The 23,377-nt window shown below is 58.0% G+C and overlaps 2 protein-coding genes across 6 annotated transcripts; one reads left to right on the top strand and one right to left on the bottom strand.

Moving 5' to 3' along the window:
• Positions 1-479: 479 nt before the first annotated feature.
• MAPK8IP1 (mitogen-activated protein kinase 8 interacting protein 1) lies at positions 480-21,551 on the bottom strand. 5 transcript variants are annotated; one of them, XM_070427856.1, is made up of 12 exons: positions 21,280-21,551; positions 10,431-10,536; positions 8,235-8,531; positions 6,424-6,505; positions 5,324-6,136; positions 5,062-5,137; positions 4,098-4,270; positions 3,755-3,864; positions 3,532-3,648; positions 3,366-3,436; positions 3,137-3,235; positions 480-2,796 (listed from the first exon to the last, which is right to left on the bottom strand). In XM_070427856.1, the coding sequence occupies exons 1-12, from the start codon at positions 21,378-21,380 to the stop codon at positions 2,724-2,726; spliced, it is 2,118 nt and encodes a 705-aa protein (XP_070283957.1). In that variant the 5' UTR covers positions 21,381-21,551; the 3' UTR covers positions 480-2,723. The 5 variants fall into 5 exon arrangements, with proteins under 5 accessions (XP_070283957.1, XP_070283959.1, XP_070283956.1 ...); XM_070427858.1 differs by lacking the exon at positions 21,280-21,551 and adding an exon at positions 20,639-20,696; XM_070427855.1 differs by lacking the exon at positions 21,280-21,551 and adding an exon at positions 13,269-13,552.
• Positions 1,121-1,885, top strand: FREY1 (Frey regulator of sperm-oocyte fusion 1). The gene is made up of 3 exons (XM_070427862.1): positions 1,121-1,341; positions 1,512-1,585; positions 1,764-1,885. The coding sequence occupies exons 1-3, from the start codon at positions 1,142-1,144 to the stop codon at positions 1,883-1,885; spliced, it is 396 nt and encodes a 131-aa protein (XP_070283963.1). The 5' UTR covers positions 1,121-1,141.
• Positions 21,552-23,377: the final 1,826 nt, after the last annotated feature.

The raw sequence follows: 23,377 nt of genomic DNA, 5'->3' as shown, positions 1-23,377 counted from the left end.
GAGCGTCAGGGAGCTCATAGTTCCCAGCAGAGGTGGGATACAGAAGCAGACTGTGGTGTTCAGGACACAAAAGGATGGAGGTGGTCAGTGAGAAGCCAGTGGGTGTGCTCCAAGCACAGGGAGCAGGTGTACTGCAGACTCCAGAGCTGCTTGGACTCAGGGACTGGACCAGGAGCCAGGTTGGGAAACCTCTCTGGGCCTGAGGCACCTCAGCAGTTGAAGGAAGGGGTTGGACCTGCCAGCAGATCTGCTGTCTTAGAAGCAACGGAGTTTCCCAAGTGCAGACCCCCAGCTCAGCCTCAGGTTCTAATCCCACAGGTCTGGGTGGGGCCAGAGTTTGTGGTTCAGCCCAGCATCATGTGGGTTCAGAGCTTCTGCAGTGAGCCAGGTCAGCCCCACATTAACAGAGCCGACAGGAACCAAAGACAGGGTCCCCCATTCAGCCACAGGCTGTTAAGATTCTCCAGGACACTGTCTCATTGCATTTATTCATTCAACAAATCTTTATTGAGCACCCACTAGATGTCAAGTACTGGGGATCCCATAGTCCCTCTGGAAACATACTTGAGGAGCAGGTCCCAGCCTTTGCCGCCAAACTTGCCCTCTGCCCAGGCACTGGGGTGATGGCAGGGCCTGTGGAGGCCCTGAGCCAGGCTGTTCAACCCTATGGGGAGCTAAGTGGGAAGTTCCTCAGAATGCGTCCCCCAGTGGGATCTCGGAGCTGGCCAAGCTGAGTGACCGCTCTGGGCTCTAGGGCCGGCAGGACCTTCCTGGAACGACTGAGCTGTTGGAGGGAGAGACGGTGGTAGTAGCAGGAGGCTGAATGGGAATGGGTGGGGCTCTGGGGGATGAGGATTCAGTGACTGACTTTTGCTGATGGCCTACTGTGTGCCAGACCTTGGAGACATTATGTATGTGCCTTACCTCACAGATGAGGAAACTGAGGCCCACAGAGATTAGTGACGTGTCTACCTGGCAAGAGGCAAGGTAGGGATTTGAACTGAGAGTGACTCCGAAGGTCTGTGCCCACCTTGGGCAGTGGCACTAGAACAAGATGTGATTTGGCACCTGCTGACCTACATCGTCAGTAAAGTCCAACGAAAAACCTCAGTGTGGAGGTTTCTGGCCTAGTCAGGAGCTGATGCTGACGCTCAGCCCTGGAACTAATGTCCTTTGTGAGGTGGCCCTGGAAGTTGGCAGCGGTTCCGTCCTGCTGGGGGAGGGGCAGCAGAAGCCGGGATCCAGACCTGCGCAGGAGATGGCTCTGATCTCCAGGGCTGGGCTGAGCCTCTGCCTCCTCTCCCTCCTCCTGGCAGCTGCACTCCACCCCCAGCCGCTGAGGTAACTCCCAGGAGCACAGGGCCAGGGCTCAGCAGGGCCTGGGGCCTGGAAGGTGGGGGGCAGCATGGCAGAGGAGGAGAGGCTGGTGTCATCCTGGACCACTCCCTGCTTCACGGGGAGGTGATAGTGGCCTTTGGGGCCAGCGTTGAGCACCCCACCATCTCCCACAGGCCTCAGCGATCTGTTCCTGAGGAATTCTCAGCCCCCTTGGAACTCTCACAGCCACTGTCTGACCTGTTGGATGGTAGGATCCCGCATCCCTCCCCTGCCCTGCCTCCCCTCCCCTGAGGAGACATGCCCTAGGGGAGGGCATCCAGGTCCAGCCTCAGGGTCGTCGTATCTCAAACAGCACCTTTCAGGGGCGACTTCAGCAGATTCAAAACCAGAGTCTCCCTCCACCCATAGCCTCTTGTCTCTCTTAGACTATGGGATCCAACCCAAGCACCCAAGGCGACGAAGGCCTCGACCCCTCCTCTCCCGGGCCCAGCAGCGCAAGCGGGACGGACCAGACATGGCTGAGTATTACTTCGACACACGCCTGTGATGGGAATCACTTATAAAGCTATTCTGTGCAGTAAAGCCTCGGGCTTTCCTGGGATGGGAATGAGCTGAGCATGGGAAGGGTCCACGTAGATACACCCACTGCAGTCCAGACAGGAAATGGCACTTTAATAGTTGTGGCCAGGGTGACAGGACCAAGATGGGGCTACAGCCAAAGCAGCCAAGAGGCCGGGCTGGCCCGGGCCAGTGGGAAGCCGCCTTTTCCTGCCAGGGTGGGGCCCTGTGCAGCTCTCTCCTTCCTTGAGGGGCCCCACAACTGCGGGGGCCAGCATGCCAGCGAGGTTGGAGGTGGAGCCAGCCAGAGGCCACACAAGTGACAGCTGGGGACAGGGATGCACCTCCACCTGCTGCTGTTCCCTTACTGGAAAGTCCTTAGGAGGTGCTGGTCTCAGCCTGAGCTCAGGGCCTTTGGTTGGGGTTGGGAATTGGGGGCAGGTTGGGCACTTGCAGGTGGCATGGGCTTCATCAAGGCAGAAGAGAGCCAGAGGCCCTGGCAGGGGAAGTGTGGCCCAGGATGGGACAGAATCTTCTGCTCCTGGATGGGCATCCTTCCTGGCCCCAGGCCTGACCAGCCCTGCCCCCACCCAATCCCCGGGCAGCCTGCTCTGTCCTCCATAGATGAATCTAACCCCTTATATTACAATAAACTGCATTTGCCTCTCCCCATAACCCCCACCCTCCCACCCTCGGCCGATGGCCTCCACTTCCCCACCCTCTGGTGGTAGCGGGTGCCCCTCCTCAAGCAGTGCCACGTCCTGTCAGCAGCCAGCTGTCCTGGCCCTGGCCTGCGGGTCCGGGGAGGCAGAGGGCAGGCAGCGCTGCTACTCCAGGTAGATGTCCTCTGTGGGGCAGGTGTACTCCACAAACTGCTTGTAGAACTGCTGGAACGCTCTCCTAGGAGGCAGGAGACACACGCTGACGGGGGAACTGGAGCCTACCCCAAGTTCTCAAACTGGAGCCTCAGGGTCCCTGGGTGGGCTCCAGTCCCCTGGCTGCTCAGCTCTGTTCTCTACAAACTGTTTCCTAAATGAGACTGCAATTGGCGAAAGGGTCTAACAGCTAAAACGTGTGGAAGCTACTCCTCAAGACCACTCTCTCGAGGTCCCTGCACTGTGACCTGGAGGCGGTGTGCAGAGCTGGGGAGGGCTGAGGGTGAGGCTGAGGATTGTGCTTGAGGGCTTGAGCCTGGGCTGGCTGGCGGGCCCGGCGCTTGGTGGGACACACACATACGTACCCCACGGATTCCGCCAAGACTTTGGTGGATTCTTCAGACACAAAGACATGGCAGGCAAACCGGTGGTCAGCAGGGTGCTTAGTGATAAACCCGAAGTACCTGAGGGAGGACAGCAGTCTGTCTGGGTAGGATGGGGCTCAGACCCCTCCAGGCACATTCGTGGCCCCACGTCCTGCGATAATGGCTCCAGACCCAGCCCACACCTCGGCCTCTGCTCCTCCCCACTTACTTGTTGTTCTTCGGATGGTATCCACAGAAAGAGATGTTTTTTAACTGGAAAAAGTGGCTACATTTATTCCCCTACAGGAGAAAGAGTAGAAGAGGGTGGTCATCAGCCTGCAGGGGGCAGAGGAGGGATACCCGGTGGGCAAGCCGGGATGGGTCCAGGGGGTCACCTTGGCCTCCTGGGAGTCATCAGCCTTGACGCCTATCTTCACACCCCTCACACTGATCTCTAGGACGCAGCTGGAGGGTGGGTTAAAGTGCACGGTGAGCCGGCGGGTGGTGGCGATCTGTGGTGAGGGACAGGAACATCAGGCGGGGGTGTCCCTCTCCCAGGAGAGGATGGGGACTGGGCTGAGGGTGGGCACCCGCTTCAGGGGAGCAGGAAGCAGGTACCTTTTGCATAGCGGCACAGAGGACGTCATTGCCCTTGTGATAGGGAACCTGGACAGAGCCCAGGAACTTCACCCGAAACTGGTCCACCCAGTCGCTGTTTTTGGTCAGGGCTGGAAAGCAAGCACGAAAGTGAGGCGCGGCAGAGCCAGCAGAGGGTGCCACCATCCACGTATGTCCCAAACTGGCTGGGCTCACTTTAATCAATTGTGAAACTGACCCAAAGTCGCCTCTGCCCGGCCCCTCCCTGGGTGCTGAGGTCTGGAGCATAGGCTCCCCTGGCAGCGAGTCAGGGCAGGGGAGATGTGTGGCCCGGGGGCATCAGGCAGGGGTAAAGGAACACTACCTGCCATCTGTTCAGGCTCCTTGGTGACCTCGATGGCGTAGTAGGCAGGAAAGATGCCCCGGGCCCCCGTGCGCATATTGTAGGCCTCGTACCAGTAGTCCTCAGCCTGTAGCTCCACCAGCAGGGGGTCGTCCACTTCCAGCTCAAGTTCATCTTCATGTCGAGGCACAAACCTGTTCCCAAAGAAAGCACATGAGGACTTCACCACGGGGCCTCTCCAGCCAGGCCTTCCATCTACTCCCCACCCTGCTCTGGCGTCTGGGAGCTGCACCGGCATCATTAGTTCAATAAACATTTGCAAAGCCTCTGTGAGCCTGTCAGTGCTAGCTCCTGAGGGAAACCAAGTCAGTCAGATATGCATTGGCCATGGAGGAACTCACGGCCACGGGAGGAAGTGACCGGAGCCACTGATAACATGTGAGAGGCGATGAGAAGCAAGCACTTCCATGTGGAAGGGAGGGAGGGTGTAGGTTTGCTATGGGGTCAGGTATCGGGTGCTGGGCGCCCTCCTGGCCTCTGGTCCCGTGCACATCGGGTGCTCGCTCCTGTGCTCTGGCAACGCAGCAAAGGCCACACGGCACTGAGAACATCTGCTCCAGCACCCTGCTCACAGTTCCGAGAGGCTAGACTGTCCCCTGGGGCTGAGAGGACGGATGAATGCCAGTGGCGGGGTTGGGTTTAGGCCAGTGGTTCTCAACCTTCCTAATGCCTCGACCCTTTAATACAGTTCCTCATGTTGTGGTGACCCCCAATTTCATTGTTACAAATTGAACATAATTAAAGCATAGTGATTAATCACAAAAACAATATGTAATTATATATGTGTTTTCCAATGGTCTTAGGCGACCCCTGTGAAAGGGTCGTTCAACCCCCAAAAGGGTTGCGACCCACAGGTTGAGAACCACTGGTTTAGGCCTGTGGTGATGGCAGAGGCAGGGAGGCCAGCCCAGCTCTGTGCTCTCACCTGAAGATGGCCCGATGGGTCTGCTCCTGCTCCTCCCCGTTGATGACACAGGAGAAGAGCCCAAAGGATTCCGCACCTACGGATGAAGGGGACTGGCTGGAGGAGGAAGGTCCCAGCTCTGGTCGAGTTTTGAGGGGCAGGTGGAGAGCTCTCAGTCCTGATGCCTTGAACTGGATGGGCCTGAGGCCTCCTCCCAGGAACACCCTCGTTTCAGCTCTTCCCACCCAGGTACCCGCCCCCACAGCTCCCGCTGTAGACTCACTGGAGGAGCGAGAGCGGCCACTCATGAAGACGTTCAGGAACTTTTTGGAGAAGTGGACGTCGGGTTCGTCGGGTGTGGAGTCCTCGGAGAGGCAAGCAGAGGGCCTCGGCCGGGGCGCCTCCTCATATTCTTCCCCAATGGCCGACTCGTAGGGCGAGGAGGCAGAGGCGCAGTTGTCATAGACAGTGGCCGAGTCACTCTCGTCACTGTAGTCTCCGAAGCACGGCCGCAGGCTCACCAGCTCCAGCTGTGCGTGCTCATCCACCACCAGCGTGTACTTGACCGAGTCGTAGGACAGCGCGCTGGTGTCCGAGCTCAGAGAGGCCCGTGGAGGCGGCGGCGGCTCCCCCAGGCTCCCCCGCCACCCTCCACCTAGTGGCTCAGCCCGCTCTGGGGAGGACAAGCAGTCGAAGCCCTCATCCTCCTCGCTGATGGAGGGGTGCGGCCGCCCTGCTGTTGAGGGGTAAGCAGCAGGGTCTGGATCGGAGCTGACCGACATCCGGCTCTCAGCTGGCGGCAGGAAGGCAGAGGTGGGCTCTGCAGGGTCTGGGGGCCTCTGCACTGGCGTCAGGTAGATCTCCTCAGTGGCCTCCAGCCTCACATCTGCCTGGTAGTGGATGCGGTCTCGATGTGAGTGGCCCCGGCCACCAGGTGGAGCAGCCTGAGGAACACTGGGAGGCGCCATCTGGGTGGCAGCACTGCGGCGGCAAGGGCTGTCGGTGGAGGTGCCTCGGTCTGTAGTGGGAGCGGGGCTGCTCTGGGGTGGCAGCTCATCGCTCAGGCAGATGTGTTCGTGTGCAGGTGTCTGCTCCCCTGCAGAGCAGGCAGGTCAGAGCTGAAGGCAGGTGCCCTCACCCTTGGTTCCCAGGCTACCTGCTCCCCACACTCAGCACTTTTACTCAGCATGTCATGCAGAAGCAGGCCCAGGGCTGGCTCTGGAGCCAGCCTTCACTCGTGCCACAACTGACCTCAGATGGGCCCACTCACAGCTGTGGGATAGGCAGTTTACCTCCACTCACAAGCTGGAGACTATTGGGTTTGCTCTCTGCCTGGGGACTGGGTGAGGGCCGGAAGGAGTCCAGGTAAGGGTACTGACTTACCTGTCTTCAGGGGTGAGGATGACCGAGACACCCGATCCTGCCAACTGTGCTTCTTGCCCAGAGAATTATTATTCAGCGTGTCCTGTGCAGGAAACAAAAGGCCCTTGTGACAGAAGCAGTCAACAGTGCCCGGCACAGAAGGCCCTGGCCCTGCCCCCAGCAGGCCATCCCTAGGCCCTTTGCTGCACCCTACCCCCACCACTTGTCCAGGCCTCACCCAAACCCTCTCTGGAGTAGGCAGGATGGGTGGCAAGTCCCAGCCCACCCAGCCAGGCCTACTGGCTCTAGCCAGCCCTTTCTCCTGGATCAGGGAAGCAGGCCAAGCCTTAGGGCAGTGATTCTCAACCTTCTGGCCCTTTAAATATACTTCCTCATATTGTGACCCAACCATAAAATTATTTTCGTTACTACTTCATAACTGTCATGTTGCTACTGTTATGAATCGTAATGTAAATATCTGATATGCAGGATCGTCTTAGGCGACCCCTGTGAAAGGGTCGCTCGACTGCCAAAGGGGCTGAGACTCACAGGTTGAGAACCGCTGCCTTAGGGAGATGCTCTTATCAGCCTTCATAAAAGAGGTGATGGCCAATGTGTGTGCTGGTGAGTGGGGGAGGAGGTGGGGGAGAAGCAGGAGCCATCTGGGCACAGAGTCAGCCCCCTAGTTCCAGACACTGAGGATTAGGTAACGTGAAGACTCTCCCGTCCAACCCAAGTCCCTGAAGCTCAGGAAGCTACGGCCTAGGGAAGGGGCAGAGGCAGCTGCAGAGCCTGAAAAGCGCACGAGGAAGGGTCTCCCGGCAGCTGGCCTGGGGACTGGGGATGAATCATCCACATGACGACTCCACAACGCGGTTCCATCGGCCCCCCAGGAGCACATGACTGAGGAATGACTGATGTGGTTGTCAGAGGCCCTTCTTGCTGGATCTGCTGGGCTGCCCATGCCACAGTCTCAGCCCCCAGGAACCCTCTCCACAACGCCTGCGTACAAGGCTCCCTACACGCAACTCAGGCCCCCTTCCCTGGGAACACCCTCACAGGCCCTCACATTCATGAATTTGGCTGCCAAAACCCACCCCTGAGGATCCTGGGAAAGGAACCAATCCTCTCCCAGCAGCCCCTGCACTCTCCACCAACAGCCCACCTCCCTGAGCTCCTCCGGACCCCTCCTCACTGGGCCTGGGAGACAAAGGGCCACAGTCACTCTCCCCCACCCTATCCAACCCTCCTTGGCATCCAGCCACCCAGCCCAGGGGCCCTAGGCCCCCAACTCAGCCGAGCAGCTCCACCTCCCATCTCTCCTCCTGCCTTCTGGGAATTCCCAGCTGCCCACATGCACACTGGCTGCTGCCTCTGAGCTCCCCATCCCCAACTCTTACAATTCCCCATGACCTCCCATCACACCGGCCACTTCGAATGCCCTTTCCTCCAGGCCCTGCTTCTTGTCCACCTTGCCAGGGACCCCATACCCTAAGCAGGAAACCCTGCCGCAGCCTGAGGTCCCAGGCTCCAAACCCTTGCAACCCTCAAGCCAGTTCTCTTAATGCCCCGCTCCTCTCCTTGCTCAGATCCGTGCGCGGTCCCTCTCGGGGCCTTCACGCCTCCTCTCCCTACGAAAGATCTTACCTGCCCCCGAGACCTCTTGCCCAGGGACCTGCCCCCTGGGAAGCCCTGGAAGATCTCACCGGCCGGAGACCTCTCCCCGCGCCAGACCCGCAAGTTCCCGCTCAGCACCTCCTCGCGCGCCCACCTCCCGGGGCCCGACCCCGGAGCCGCCCCTTCAGCCCCGCCCCACGCCGCTCGCGCCCCACCTGAGACCGCGGCACCTGCGGGAAGAGGTTGAGCGTGGTGGGCCGCTTGGGTCGGTACGTGTCCCCGCCGCCCTGGCCCTGGCCCTGGCTGCGGGGCGCCGGCTCCTGGCGAGGCTCGGCTTCGGGCGGTCCCGCTCCCGGACGCCGCGCCGCGCGCTCCTCCTCGTCCTCCTCCTCGTCGTCCTCGGCGCCGGGAGTGTCCCCCGCCGCGTCGATCAGGTCCATCTGCAGCATCTCGGCCTGCAGCCGGCTCCCCGCGCAGCCACCGCCCCCCGACAGCAGCCCGGCACGCGGGGGCTTCGCCGTGCAGACAGAGGGGTGTCAGGGGGCGGGGCCCGGCCGGGGCTGGGGCGGGGCCGAGGCCGCCGTGCACCGCCCCCCGCCCCGGCGAGTCCATTCCGCGGCCGCAAAGAGGGGGAGAGAGGGAGCGGGGCAGGAGCTCGGGGAGCGGGGGCCGCGCCCGCCCGCCACCCGCCAGGAGGCGTGAGGCCGCTTCCTCCCCACTCCAGCGAAGCCTCTGATGGTCCACACCGCTCCCCTCCCCACGGCACCCCGCTTCCTGACTCTTTGCACCCTCCCGTTCCCTTGGCAACAGCCCGTGACCTCACCCGCCTAGTAAGCGGAGCCCAGAGTGAGGTCACCGCTGTTGCCATGGGGAGGAAGGGTCGCCTAGGAGTTCGTGCCCCGTAAGGGATCGGCTGGGGGTTAGTATTTGGAGGGGGCAGTGAGGAAAATGGGGAAAACAGTCTCAGTGGGGCGAGGGCTTGCGGAAGGGAAGGGCCGCAGTGCAGACCGGGGGATCTGAGCGCGGCTGCAAGAGGGATGCTGAAAGGGAGGGGCAAATGCGGCCTCCGCCCTGGCAGGGGCAGACCCCTCCCTGCAGTCCACAGGCCTTGGCCCCTCCAACCTGAGATTTCCCCTCGGCCAGTCTAACCTTGAGAGTTCCGAGTCCTATTCCAGTTCCAGCTCTACCACTAACTCCCTGGCACCTGGGGCAGATTTCCTGCCCCTCCAGTTCCCTCACCAGTTAAACTGCCTCCCAGATTCCCAGAGAGGTGTGGAAGCCCTTTGGAGCTTTCTAAGGCTCCACAGGGTGTACCCCAGGGCCTTAGGGCGCTAGCTGGTTGCAGGACCACCCTCTGCAAGGCTCTGCCTGTGCATGTTGGGAGAGTGGGCATTGCGGGAAGAGAATAGGTGTATGACCTTACAGAAACTATGTCAGGGCCCTGGGACCATTCCCCAAGCCCAGAAGAAGTGACCTCTGCCTCCATCCCTTCCTCGCCTGGCCAGAGGGTGGAGGGTTGGGGTGCAGGTACTTGCGGGTCATCCTCCCCCACCCACTTGGTTTCTTCCTCCCTGGCAGGCTTACAGAATCTCTTGGGGCAATAGGAGGTCAACACAGAGACAGGAACCCCATCCCAACTCTCCTTTGCTAACCGCTCTCCTAGCACCATGTCTGCTTTGGCCAGTCACCCTCCTGGGGGCAGAGAGAAGCTCTGGACTCTGCAACCAGCCCCATGCTTTGCCTTCCATTTCCTGACTAGTGGTTCCTTCTTTCTATTCTGAAAAGGTACAGATCTCCATCTGATCCCGGTGCCCCAGGTGCTGCGGACCTCCTGGCGGGATTCAGAACTTTAGGGACAGAGAGAGCCATCTGTCCTATGACAAAGCCACGGGGTCAAAAGCAGTAGCAATGCTGGGTGGACCCTCCAAAGGGGCCTTTAGGACTGTGGGCCAGAGGTCTGCGAGGCCATGTGGTGTGGTTTGGTGCAAGGGCAGCAGAGGGAGTGCTTGGCTCCTTCCTCCTGCCCCAGAGCACTGCAGAGCACTCAGACTCCACCCTGCTCTGCCTCAGGCCCTCTGCCAGGGCCACTCCCGACAGGATTTAGGGTCTTTCTGAGCTTTCCCTTAACTAAGGCCCTCACTGTCCTAGACCTCAAGACCTCCTGCCCTCTCCCTTCTTGTGGGCAGTTGAAGGAGCTACCTCCTGCCTTCACTCCTGGCCAAAAAGAAAACAAAAATTCAGATGGAGGCTCAAGATGTGCCAAGCATTGTACTGGATGTTTCCTGTATGCTCTTTCATTAACAAGGGTGCCATACAGACCCTGAAAGCCCCTGAGTAGATTCGGGGGTGCCCTCAACCCTGTCCCTACCCATCCTGCCACTCCACTTGGGCTCCTGGGAGCCCGCCCTTACCCGTAAGGACAGGGTGTCTTTGCACTGCAGACTGATGCCACACTCATCGGTGATCTCTGAGAGGTCTTCATCCTCAAACTCCTCCAGGCTGATATCATGGGTGAGCCTGGTGGGGACAGGAAGCCAAAGTTACAACCCAGGGGGACTGCTCAGCCCATGGATGTCTCCCTAGTACGTCCTCCAAGGGGCAGCCCCTCGAAGGCAGATCACAGCCCCCAGAGGATGGGACTTGGAGTCCACTGGTGCCAATGCAAAGGGTAACCACCAGGCAGGGGAAGAGTTGTGGGCTCCTGCCAAAGGCAGTCTTCCTGGGGTGGCAGTGGAAGGGGAGGCTCCAGGTCACCCCTGCTCCCCCCGGCTGGGAGCTGTCCATCCTGTTGCCAAACTAGAGGCAGTGCCTGGAAGGCCCAGCTGCTCGGAGCCTCAGCTCTGCCAGAGAAATGCCTCCCAGGGTCAAGGCAGGTGCCAAGGCCAGTTCACCCATGGAGAATGCAAAGAGTGGAGAAGAGACTCCGAGGGATGCCCGGAGTCGGGGCTCCCTGTCCAATCCCTGCAGCAACAAAACCCCAGGCGCTGGCAGAACCGCTCCCCAGCCCCAGAGGGGTGCGCCATTCCCCCAGCCCAGGAAGACGCACGCTGCTTGAGCCACAGAGCAAGGAAGGGAAATGTGGTGTCAGTGTGGGGCGTTTCCACCCGTTCCAGGACCGACTAGGCCACTAGTCTATGTTCTTGGTCTCATCTCTTCAACCACAAAATCACTTTGCCCAGATAATGGACCCTGAACAGGCTGCACAGATGGGGTCAAGGAATTGGGGCTGGAGGGATGGTGAGCTCAGGAGGCAGCACACCCCAGCACCAGGAACTAACCAGCTGCACTGGAACCCTCTGCCCCAGGCCAGCCCTGTGCCCCCGCCCACTGCGGCCCCCACCTGCCCCAGCCCTAGGCTCCACCTGGTTTGGTGGGAGTGGGACATTTTGGAGAATTCTGTGGGGAAAGTTGGGAACAATTCTGAGCCTTTTCCCAAATGAGACCAAGAGACTGAGGCTTAGAACGAGAGACCCACAGTCCAAGGTCACCCAGGAGAGGGGGTGGCCCAGCCCCCAGGGGAGCCTAGGAGGCCCAAGCCCTCTGCCTCTCACCTCAGTCAGCCCCAAACAGAGACTCAGAGCTCAATGGAGCTGCCCCCCCAAACTTCCCCCTCCCCCCAAGCCCCCACTCCCCTACCAGTGCTCCCACTGATCCTCCAACCAGCTGTCATTGTCTGGGCTCGAATCCATCTTCAGGAAGAGCTGCATGGAGAGCCCTGCCCGGCCAGGGGGCTTCGGGGCCCCAGGACCGCCCTCTCATGCCCAGAAGGGTTGGGGGGCCAGGGCTCAGGGCAGGGCTGAGGCCACAGGCCTGGGCCTGCCTTTCCGCATGCTGCCCGCTGCAGAAGCCTGGAGAGCTCATTAAAAATACATGGGCCGGGAGAGGAGGCAGCGGCTGCTGCCGACCCAGGCCCCAGCCCAGCTCTTCCTGGCCCAGCCCTCAGCTGCAGGCAGCTTCCTCCCCCTGTGAGGCCGATGCCCGCTGTCGCTGCCGCCTCCCCGGAGGGATCAGGTTACTGCAATCAATGCTACCAGCTCCACCTGCCCTTCCAATGCCCCTGTCGGGGGCTGGAGTGGCCCCCCTCCCTGGCCCAGGCTTGTAAGCAGATCGCAGAAATCTGGGCAGTTTACCCCCAAAAGCCAGCTCCTGATCTGCTTTAAAGGGCCAGCGCCACACTCAGGGTGCCTGATGACCAGATAGGGGTGGGGGTGGGGTCCTCTGAAAATCTCCATGAATGGATGGCCCACAGCTACATGCTCAGCCCCACACCTCATCAGGGGGGCTTCTGTAGGCCCAGGCAGTATACAGACAGGGCTGACTGGGGCAGCTCTATTGCCCACTGAGTGCAGCAGAGAACCCTGCCCCCTGACTAAGGCTCTGTCCTTCAGCACCCAGGAGGTGTCTCCGGGCACACAGCCAGGGAAAGGGCAGACCCTGTGTGGGCCCTTCGTCACTGGGCTGCAAGGGTGGCCTGGGAGGTGATGAGCCTCTGTCACTTTGAAGTGACATAAGCAGAAGCTGGAAGGCCCCTGGAGGGAATGGCAGAGAGGAATTCCGACCAGGGCAAGGGGGCCAGATAGACAACTACTCTTTCAGGCCTTCTCTATTGGAAGCCCCAGGGTAGGTGTGCAAGTGGGGGATGTGAGGACAGCGCAGCCTACAAGCCAGAGCAGCTCTGTTCAGCCAGGCCAGCACAGGGTGGCGTCTCTGGCCCTGAAACCCGGGTGGCACTAAGTAAACGATTAATACACATGGGCTGCCTGGACAGTCACAGGGAACGCACCCCTGGGACTCAGCCAGCGTTAGGGAACCCTGAGATGCCCTCAGATTCTCCCCGCTCTGCTGGTGACCCCTGCACACATCTACTTCCCTCCCTTACTGCCCAGCCCTGGTCCAGCTCCTGCCCCTGCAGACCTCCCCACTGGCCTGCCTGCATCAGTCTCGCCAAGCCTGCACCACCCCACCTCACCTTCCACTCTCTGGCCAAGCTGTCCGAAACACCACCCCTCTGCCCTCCACCCAGGGGTCCCTGCTGGCAGCTGCCTCCTTGGCCTGGCATCCTAGGTCTCCAGATCCTCTGTGTCTCCTGCAGCTGCCTCCCCAGGGTCTAACGTAGAGCCTGTGTGGAGCACATGGCAGGCTCTCACCTGCACTTGCTGGAAGAAGACTCAGTTAAGCCGCTCCTCGGAAAACCCCCTGCTTCCCCCCTCCTCGTGCTAGTGCCTTACAGCCCTCCCGGCCACACTCACCCATCCGTCTTCCTCCTGCTTGTGGTAGGTGTCTGCCATCTGTGTGGGCGCAAGACAGTGTGGTGGAGTAGACAGGACACCCCCTCAGACACTCCCAGTTTGCTCCAAAGGTGGGTGGAGCTCACATCCCCCACTCGGTGCCCAGCAGATGATGACTGCAGGTCCTCTCCCTCCCAGCTGCATCTGGACCGCATGCCCCTGAGGGCAGAGCGGCAGGTCCTCTTGCAAACACTGGTACTGCTAGATGCTTGTCAACGACTTCCTTAGCTGGCTCCCCAGCTCATCTCCACACCCTCAGACCGCTGACATTCCCACTTCCGGGGATGGCAGGGCTGGGGCCAGGCAGGGACAGCTGTTTCATCCTTCACAGAGGAGGAAGCAGAGGTCACCTGGGGACCAAGAGAACCTGCACTTGATCCCCAGCTCCAGCGGGCGGGTTAAAGGAGCTCCTTATCTTTCTTTTCTCTCATAAGCCAGGCAGGATGGGAGAATGGTCACCGGTCACCGTATCAGGCTTGGAGGCCAGAGACCTGAGATCAAATCCCGGCTCCACTTATGAGGAGCGGAGCGGCGACTCCATCTCCCGAGCAGCAGCCGGCCGTGCCCTGCCTCTCCCTCAGTCCTCACTACAACCTTGGGATAGGGTTTTCCAGATGGGGGCTCTAGGCTCAGACATAAGGTGTCGTAGGTCCCCATACATAAAATGGGGCCGCCCACACCTGCCCACACACCTCCAGGGTGCTGGCAAGGATTCACAGAGCAGAGTGTTTGTGACTTGCAGCGCTGTGAGGAGGTGGGGACCAAAGATCAAGGATGGACTGGTCAAGGAGCCCCCTTGGCAAGCCACCCCTCTCCCCACCCACCCTGGCCCTGGCCTTTTCTCCTGCTCCTCCAGGCCCCTTCCTCCAGGCTCAAGGAAGACAACCGTGGGCAGGAAGGTGGAGAGAAAAGATGGAGGGGAGGAGGGAGCAGAGGAAGGGAAGAAGGCGGGAGGTTTCCTCTGATCCCACTATCCACCATCCCCATAGAAACCTGAGCCCTGAGCCCCAGGAGGCGGCCTCAAGCTGAATCACACGCCCCCTGCAGGTCTCCATCCCTGGCCTCTAGACCCGCAGACTCAGCAGCTTCCCTTCGCTCAGCCACACCAGCCACACGGGTGGGTGAGACGTTCCCGAGGTCTCATCCATATTAACCTTGGTGACTCTGTGTCATGAGTTTGGTCTCTTGAGACTGCCCTGACCTGGGATCTATCTTTATATTTGAGGCCCCCCTCTTTGCGTTAACCTTACCCCAGTCCAGGGCCCAGTCCTGCCTTCTGACCCAGTGGGCTCCTCACTGCATTCTGCACATGCCGTTCTCTACACTCCCACCCTCCCTGAGCCGAGTTCGGACATGAACACGCCTTTTGTGTTCTGATGTTTGTTTCATGGCCTTTCCCCTTGCCATGTGCAGTCACACCACCCTGCTCTCCTCCTCCCACCCACCGCAGCCCTAGCCCTTTCTAACTTGCTGCTTCAAGCCACTAGCAGGCTGAGTTAGAACTGTATGCAAAGTCAGAGTTAGGTGGTGAAGGGCTGAGGCTTTAGCTGAGCAAGGTCAAAACTAAGCCAGGCATTTGGCCATCCAGAGGCCATTCTTGTCTTCCTGCTCCTGGCTCTCCTGAGTGAGGTAAGGATGCTGCTAGCTGAGTGACCTTGGGTCCTGGCCATGGTGCCCCACGGGCCCCTCTATCGACAGAGAGCATCGGTGGCCCGAGCGTCCAGCCTCTCTCTGCCTTTTGAGTGCTGTGGCTCCCAGTGGTTCTCAGGATGCCTGTGGATGGGCTGCTCATTTCCCTCTGGCTCCCCTACAGGCTATTCTCCCCTGGGCAACCAGAACCAACATTTGAAAGGCAAATTTTAGTCTTGTCACCCCTCCCCAGCTCAGAATCCTTTAATAGCTTCCCCTGTCCCTTAGGGAAAGGGGCCAACATTCTCACCAGGGGCCTGAAGGCTCAGCAGAGCCTGCTCTTCCCTGTAGCCTATATCATCCAACCCCTACCCCGTACCCCATGTCTCCAACTCCCAGCTCTCTAGACTCCTGCCCCATTGGCTCCCTCAACAAAGTCTTCTCTGACCCCCCTGACCAGGCCAAACAGCCCTGATACTGGTCCTCTTAGTCCAGTGGTTCTCAACCTTCCTAATGCCGCGACCCTTTAATACAGCTCCTCATGTTGTGGTGACCCCCAACCATAAAATTATTTTCGTTGCTACTTCATAACTGTAACTTTGCTACTGTTATGAATCGTCATGTAAATATCTGATATGCAGGATGTATTTTCATTGTTACAAATTGAACATAATTAAAGCATAGTGATTAATTACAAAAACAATATGTAATTATATATGTGTTTTCCGATGGTCTTAGGCGACCCCTGTGAAAGGGTCGTTCGACCCCCAAAGGAGTCGCGACCCACAGGTTGAGAACCGCTGTCTTAGTCCCTCCTGCTGGGTAGGCCTGATCACTATAATTTCACCTTTGGGTTCTACAAACTCTGGTGGGCTCCCCTTAGAGGCAGTTGGTCCATAGGGTGGGATCATGTCTCTCTTGATGAACCATGTGTGGTACCCAACAGGTACTTAATAAATGTTGTTGAGTGAATGAACCACTGGAGTCCCCAGGTCTTTCTAGATTTGCCCCCTGGAAATCTCTAAGTGAGTTCTTTCACCTCAACTTCCTGTGTGCCCACCCACATCAGAGTCGGGGTAGGATGTGTAGGCCGCTGAAACGGTGCGGTGGGGGTGAGCCAGGCCCAGCTGCACCCTCAGAACTTTCTCTCCACCCACCCCCAGCTCCGGATGGACACAGGTCGGGCTGGGTTGGTTCCTCTGATCTGGAAGTCCCTTCCCAACCATGTCCACACGGGGTCATCTCCAGTGGAAACTGAATCCAACCCAAGAAACCAAATCCAAGCAACAACCCCTACTTGGGGTTACCTGTCTGAGCTGGTTAAACTCCGTGGTGCCCGTATGCTGCAAGGACTCTGGGATTTGACTTTTGGGAAACCCCCCTGAGAAGACAATCCCACATGTGGAAAACCTTGTACACAGGATTGTATTCCTCATACCAGCAAACCACGGAAAACAACCACAACAGCCCAGCACCAGGGCTGGCTAAACCATGCCCACCCAGAGGAGGGAATATTGTGTAGCCTTTTGGATGAACGTTATGAAGTCTGTGTATTAATGTGGAAAATGGCAACCAATAGGGTGAGCAAAAAGCCAGAATGCGTGTCCTATGGTTTCACGTGATGAATCACACACAGGAAGCAACTGGAACAGGAACGTGGTGGTGAGGTGTGCTGGGACCTGGGTAGGGATGTCCTCTCTGAGGCGTCAGTGGCCATCTCTCTCTAAGATGAGACTCCCACGGTCTTTGGGCTCAGCCAATCCTCTCCAGCCCCGGACCCCAAACCAGCTGCCTACCTGAATCCTCCTTTTGGGTCTCCCAGTGACCACCGACCTAGAATTCAGCAGGTCAAATAATAATTTCACCTCCCTGCTTGCCAAACCTCTCCTGTTGGGCACCACATCCCGAGGCGCTCAGAAGCAGCCAGGACCCCTGCCTCTCCTCACTCCTCACACCAGATCCCTCACCAGCAGCCTACCCACCACACCTTCCTCACCGGAAGGATGGCCAGCGGTCCCCTGCTTCCCCATCCACTCTCTACCCAGCAGCCGGGGTGATCTTCCCCAAACATGGGTCCGATGTGGCTGTTCCCTGCCTAAACCCTGCTGTTCCCACTGCTTGTCAGTGAACAGGCCGGGTCCCTACATGGCCTTCGAGTTCTGCTTTCCCTGCTCTCTACACTCATGCCAGACTGGGTGGCAGACACCCTGCCTCCTCTCTCTGATCTTGGGCCCATGCTATCCCCTCCCTCTTCACCCCTCCTCCTCTTGGGTGACACCCACAAGGCCTGAGCTGAGTGAGAGGACCCTTTCCTGACCTGCTGACCCCCAGACCCTGGACCTTAACCATCCACAGCCTGTCTAGGAAGGCCTTGTCCATCTGTCTGACACCGCTGCCTGCATGATGACCAGGCCCTGCTTGCCTCTGGAGGGACTCTCTGGGGAGCCTGGCAAAGGGTAAGTATTTGTTGAGCGAATGAAGAGATAAGTAAGGAGGTCCCTGCACCTCCTGGTGTCCTGTCTCTCATCCCTGAGGCACTGTGTTGGGGTAAGAGCACCACCATCCAAGGAGTCATGAGGACACCATCCCAGCTCTGCCACTAACTTGCTGTGTGTTTTAAAAAGTTATGCTTACACTATAATGTAGTCTATTAAGTGTGCAATAGCATTATGTCTAAAAAAAAACCAAAACCAAACCAATGTACATAACTTAATTAAAAAGACTTTATTGCTAAAAATGCTAACTACCATTTCAGCTTTCAGCAGGTCATAATCGTTTTGCTGCTGGAAGAGTTTGCCCTTAATTTATAAAAAAAAGCAATATTTGCGAAATGCAGAAATACAAGATATGCCTGTAATGAACATGTATCGCTTTCATTTTAAAATTATTGTGTAAATTACACAATTTGTTGTAAAAATAAGTTACAATATTTGTTGTAAAAATAAGAAGTCAAATAATACAGGAGTATGTACAATAAGTACAAATCCCTCCCCCTACATCATGTTCAGAGGCAACTACTAGTAACTGGTTAGAGAATTTATACTCAGAAAAGAGACCCCCACATATTTATTTACACCAACTACAATGAACTCTCCACCCTTCCGGGTCTACAGCATACTGACCGCCCCACACCAACTCTCTGTCAACATTCCAGGGAGCTCGCTCTTCAGGGTGGCTCGCAAATCAGACTGCCTGGGTTCAAACCTCAGCTCTGCCACTTACCCCACTTTTTAAAAATATATATATTTTTATTGATTTCAGAGAGGAAGCGAGAGGGAGAGAGAGACAGGAACATCAATGATGAGAGAGAATCATTGATCGGCTGCCTCCTGCACGCCCCACACTGGGGATCAAGCCCAGAACGCAGGCATATGCTCTGACTGGGAATTGAACCGTGACCTCCCGGTTCATAGGTCAACACTCAACCATTGAGCCATGTCAGCCGGGTGTTACCCTACTTCTTTATGCCTCAGTTTCTTCAATTGCAAAGTGGGAATAATATGTGGCTGGGAGTGCTCTTGTGCAAAGAATGCTCAGAACGGTGCCCAGGCAAAGCGAGCACCTCTGGGGTGTCAGCGCGCCCACTGTTATTCTCTGACCGCATGCACTGTTATTTTCTGTACTCCAGTAGGGCAGCACCCAATTTTATCCTTAATTAAGAAACCAATAAGGCATCACTGAGCACCTGCTCTATGCTGGGCATTGTGTGAATCAAAGTTTAGGCACTGACTCCTTATGTCTTCTGGAAGCTGATAATGGTGTTGAGGGCACATGTGCACACACCAGATAATAGTAATAATAATAATTATTAATAATAATCTATACATATAAAAGCCTAAGCGACCATTACAATTGGTAGACTGGTCGCTATAGCGCTCACTAACTACCAGGGGGCAGATGCTCAACACAGGAGCTGCCCCCTGGTGGTCAGTGCACTCCCACAGCCTCCCTCCCATGGTCCCTTCCCCCAGCTGGCTGGCCCTGATTGGCCCCAATCACCAGCCAGGCCGAGGGACCCCAGCTGTGCATGAATTCATGCACCGGGCCAATAATAATAATAATAATAATAATAATACAATAATAATAATAGCAGCAACAGGTCTGCATGACTGCAGCTCTCCACAGTTCTTGAAACTTTCAACATGTGTTATTTCATCCAAGTCTTAGGATGGTCCTATGCAGAAACCAAAGCCAGCATCGTAGAGCAGAAGAAGCAGAGGCTCAGAGGGTTAGGTGCCCACCCTCGAGGCACACAGATAAGAAGGCTAAGCTAGGACTCAAACCCAGGCCAGTTGTGCACCAGAGAGCAGTAACCATCCAGGGTTACAACGAGCTAGGCTAAGGGATCTGAGAGGCTGGACAAGGGAAAGGGCAGCGTGGACGGCTGGAGCCAACAGGGCAGGCCATGTGGGGCTGGAGACACTGCTCTGATTATTCCCACGAGCCGGCCTTGTCTCCACAGCCAGGCCATGGTGTCCTGGAGGGCCGGCCCATGCCCCAGCCTTGACGTACTGCCACCTTTGCCCACCTTGCCCGGGACTGGACACACTCACTGGCTGACATCCACCTTGTCACTCTTCTTCCTCAAATGTCCACGACAACCTCCCTGCAGGGGGCAGGGAGGGATGGAGAGCACTGTCACCTGGGGACCAGGAGGCAGCTAAGGGGAGGCAAAGCCGTGCTCTGGGCCAGAAGCAAGACCTGCAGGTAGAGTGGATTGAACACACAGACCTGGATCCAGTTCAGCCTCAGGCTCTGCCTTCCTCGAGGTCCTTGGGCAAGCCTCCTGCCTCCCTGAAGCTCAGCCTCCTTGTGTGGAGAATGGGTAGACCGATCCCCACGCCCAGGGTGGCTACGAGAGCTAAATAGCCAGCACTGGGAAACTGTTTGAACGGAAAGGAGCTATTTAAATGCCCACTGGTACGGAGGGAGGGCTGACACTTGTTAAGCACCAGCTTAACCAGTACATTAAGAGACCAATGATATTAATTAGCTCACCTAAGAGATGGGACTCAAGGAGGACAAACACCTGCCCAGGTAATGCAGCTAGAAAGGGGTGGAGCTAGGATTTGAACCCAGGTCCCCCTAAGCCCATTGTACTCCCACTGCAGAGGGGCCTCCAGGTAGGAGGGCAGTGCCTGTCCAGAGGCAGCGAGTGTCCTTCCAGGTGGAGTCAGTCTCAGACCTCAGCCTTGTTACCCTGAGGTACTAATCACAAAGGCCCCAACCCTTGAGCCTTCAGGCCTGGCCTCCTCCATCTGGTCCCCTCCCGCTGGTCTTCCCAGCTCAGCTCAGGGCCTCAGGGGAGGTTTCTAGCCCTGATGATGCCATTAGAAATCCACTGGGGTCCCTGCCCACCTGAGGGCCAGGCAGCCAGCAAGCCCCTGGTGGGAAGAGGGGCTGGCGCCAGAGCCCAGCTGGGGCCTGGCTGGGGTGGGAACCCCAGGAGAGGGGAAGGCATCAGCTCATTAGATGGAAAAACAATGGGGTATGTCTAGGCCTCCTTCTCCTAGGCTCTGGAGCAGAGATACCTCCTCATCCTCCTCTCCAACTAAGGCCAGGATTATGGGGAAGGCACATCAACCCTTCCCCGCAACACCCACTGTCCACCTCTCTGAAATCCACCTTCCAATTGCCTAGCACCAGATAGGGGGCAGGAAGTGGGGTGAAGAGGAGCACAGATCAGGGTCCTGGGTACTTACTCCAGCAGGGATCCTCCTCGCCCAATGTTCCTGGCTGTACCTGGGCCATCCATTCCAGTCTCCCCCTCCCCCAGCTGGGCCTAGGATCTCTGGGCTAAGACGGGGCCTTCCGCACCTGCACACACCTGACAAAGTCGGTGCCTGCCCACATCCACAGAGGGTCCTGGCCAGGCAGGGCTGGGGGAGGGGCTCACGACTCCCTCCTTCCAGCACCAAGGTTGTTGGCTGCCCTAAGAAACTGGGACCCGCGGGACACCCAGCCTTCTCCCATCTTTGCGGCAGGCTTCGGATAGGGCACAGGCAAGCCTGCCTGCCTCCTCTGAGAGCTCAACCCGACCCCAGGCCACAAAGTGGGGGAGAAGGCAGCCTCCGCGCCCCCTCCTCCGATTTCAGCTCAGAATCTCCCAGCCTAGGACATGGAATGGCGGAGGGAGCTGGCTGCACCACAGCTGTAAGTCTGGACTTGAGGCTGAGGGGGTTCTGGGGGCTCTTTCCAGGGAAGAGACCCCATCCCCAGGCCGCCCTCTCATTTCCGGAGGAGGTCTGGTGTGTGTGAGCTGGGGGCGGAGCGGGGTGGGGTGGCGGGCGAGCCGAGATCCGTCCGGGCTGAAGGGCGGGGCGCGGAGGCCAGGGATTCTCACCTGAAATTGGGCGGCGACGCGATGTGGAGCCCCAGGAACGGGGAGGCGGCAGGCGGGGACGCGGCCCCCCCGCTCGGGCCGCCGCTCTCTCGCTCCGCCATTCCCCGGCACAGCCCTGGCCATCCGGGCGGCGCACGGCGCGGAGGCGGCGGTGGCGGCAGCGGAGGGGAAGGAGGAGGGGGCGCGGCAAGAGGCCGCCGCCGCGGCGGGGCTCGGGCTTGACCCGGGCGGCCCGGCACCAGCGCCGGCAGAGCGCGATTCCGGACGGCACCCCGCTCTCGGGACTGGCGGGAGCGCCGCCGCGCGCGCCCCCGGGCTCTGGCGGGGGTCTCGTGCGCCCCGCCCCGCCCCGCCCGCCAGCCCCGCCCACTCGCGCTCTCCGAGGTGCTGAAGTCGTGGCCCGCGCGGCCCCCAGGGCTTGGCCTACTTTCACCCTAAATCACACACGGACATCTGTCTCCTGCCCCTTCCGCAAAGCGCCCCTCTTCCCCTGCCTTTTCGGGCTCTGCTAGTAGGAGGGGGTGGGCCTAGCGTCCAGGTATCAGGTAACGAATTTCGGGACCAGGGACCTTGCGCCCTACTTGGTCCCCTGCAGCAGCCAAAGAAGGCGGACTGGCAAGGCGGCAAGTGGAAGAAGACAAAGGTGAGAAGGTGTCCGGAGCGCGCTCCTAGAACAGACAGGTTTGGAGTCTGGCCCCCCAAGTGAACAGGTGTTGTGGTCTTGCATTAGTGACTTAACAATCCTAAGGTTTGCTTTTCTCATCTGGGAATGGGAACAATAATGGTTCCTCACGTGGTTGTTCTGGGGTTGAAATGTAATATTAATGTATTGTAAGGGAGGCTGAAAAGAGCCCATCTCCTGTGGGGTTCAGGTCACACCCCTTCCTGTCCCCTTACCTTCAGGAGGCCCTCCGAAGGACTCTACCTAGAGGGTCTTCTCTCTAAAGATTGACCCAAGCCCCATTTCAGCTCCAAACAGCTACTAATGGTGAACTAAACCTTTCCTCGTGGCTTCTGCCTCAGCTTCTTTTCCATGTCCGACGTTCCCAGATTTCCCCCCTTTTCTCAACATCTCACTGCAGCTCCTGCAGAGCACCCCTCTTTTGTACCCACAGACACCCTTGAAGTCATGGCCCGCGACTTCACCCTTGTCTGTACACCCTATAGCTGTACACCCTTGTCTGTACACCCTATAGCTGGCTTCTCATATTCTTTTTTAAAAATATATTTTTATTTATTTCAGAGAGGATGGGAGAGGGAGAGAGAAATATCAATGATGAGGGAGAATCATTGGTCAGCTGCCTCCTGAACGCCCCCAAGTGGGGATCAAACCAGCAACATAGGCATGTGACTGGTAATCAAACTGTGACTTCTGGTTTATAGGTCAATGTCAACCATTGACAGCCAGGCATGGCTTCTCACACTCTAAAACTCTGGGCCTTTCCTTCTACCCCCTCCCCACCCCCAGTTACCTTCTTGTGATTCTTTTGGTGTTTTTTGTTGTTGCTCCCTCCAGCACCTCTATCCATTTCAGGTTTAGGCTGTGATTTGTTTCTTCCTGGTCTTCTCTCCCCTAAGGCTAGTTCTGCAAGTTCTGTCACAGAGCATGGATTGCTGGACATGCAGGCTGCTGGCCGAGGCCAGAGCCCCAGCTTTGGTGGGTCATAGAGCTGCTAGCCAAACCTCACTGGCTTCTCTGGCCACTCGAGACAACCAGACAGGTCCTGTCCTTCACCCTTCCCTGAAGAAGGAGCGGAGCAAACTGTTTCACAGCTTGTGGAACCCTATTTACAAACCTGGACTGCCAACTAGTTAATCACCCCCTTTTCCTTCAATGTAGCACCCAGAAAAGAGCTGCAGGCACCAGGCCTTCAGCAAACAACCCCCAGCTCCAGCCCCAAGAACAGATACCCCATACATGGAGCCAAAGGCCTTGGTTTCCCTGCCCCAGGCCCAGAGGAATGGCCACTTTACCTTTCCTGCTATCGTGGCCCAGACTCCTTTCACTGTGCCCAAACAGTTACCACCTACTGCTATGGTGCCTGGCTTTTCCTCCCAGGAAAGCAATCTTACCATCACAGCTAATGATTGTTCCTTA

The sequence above is a fragment of the Myotis yumanensis genome, unplaced genomic scaffold (genome assembly GCF_028538775.1).
Source record: "Myotis yumanensis isolate MYYU_CA2020_CCGP unplaced genomic scaffold, mMyoYum1.0.hap1 SCAF_10, whole genome shotgun sequence".
Taxonomy (NCBI): domain Eukaryota; kingdom Metazoa; phylum Chordata; class Mammalia; order Chiroptera; family Vespertilionidae; genus Myotis; species Myotis yumanensis.
The sequence above is the reverse complement of the archived record's forward strand: the minus strand, read 5'-3'. Positions and strand labels throughout refer to the sequence as shown.

Bases quoted from the DNA above. Each gene is read 5' to 3' on its own strand.
- FREY1 (XM_070427862.1), top strand. From the start codon at position 1,142: ATGCTGACGCTCAGCCCTGGAACTAATGTCCTTTGTGAGGTGGCCCTG. The intron at 1,342-1,511 runs GTAACTCCCAGG...CATCTCCCACAG, and splicing joins CTCCACCCCCAGCCGCTGAG to GCCTCAGCGATCTGTTCCTG. The intron at 1,586-1,763 runs GTAGGATCCCGC...TGTCTCTCTTAG, and splicing joins ACTGTCTGACCTGTTGGATG to ACTATGGGATCCAACCCAAG.
- MAPK8IP1 (XM_070427855.1), bottom strand. From the start codon at position 13,462: ATGCGGTCCAGATGCAGCTGGGAGGGAGAGGACCTGCAGTCATCATCT. The intron at 5,138-5,323 runs GTGAGTCTACAG...CTTCATCCGTAG, and splicing joins TGGCCGCTCTCGCTCCTCCA to GTGCGGAATCCTTTGGGCTC. The intron at 3,437-3,531 runs GTGACCCCCTGG...TTTCTCCTGTAG, and splicing joins ATGACTCCCAGGAGGCCAAG to GGGAATAAATGTAGCCACTT.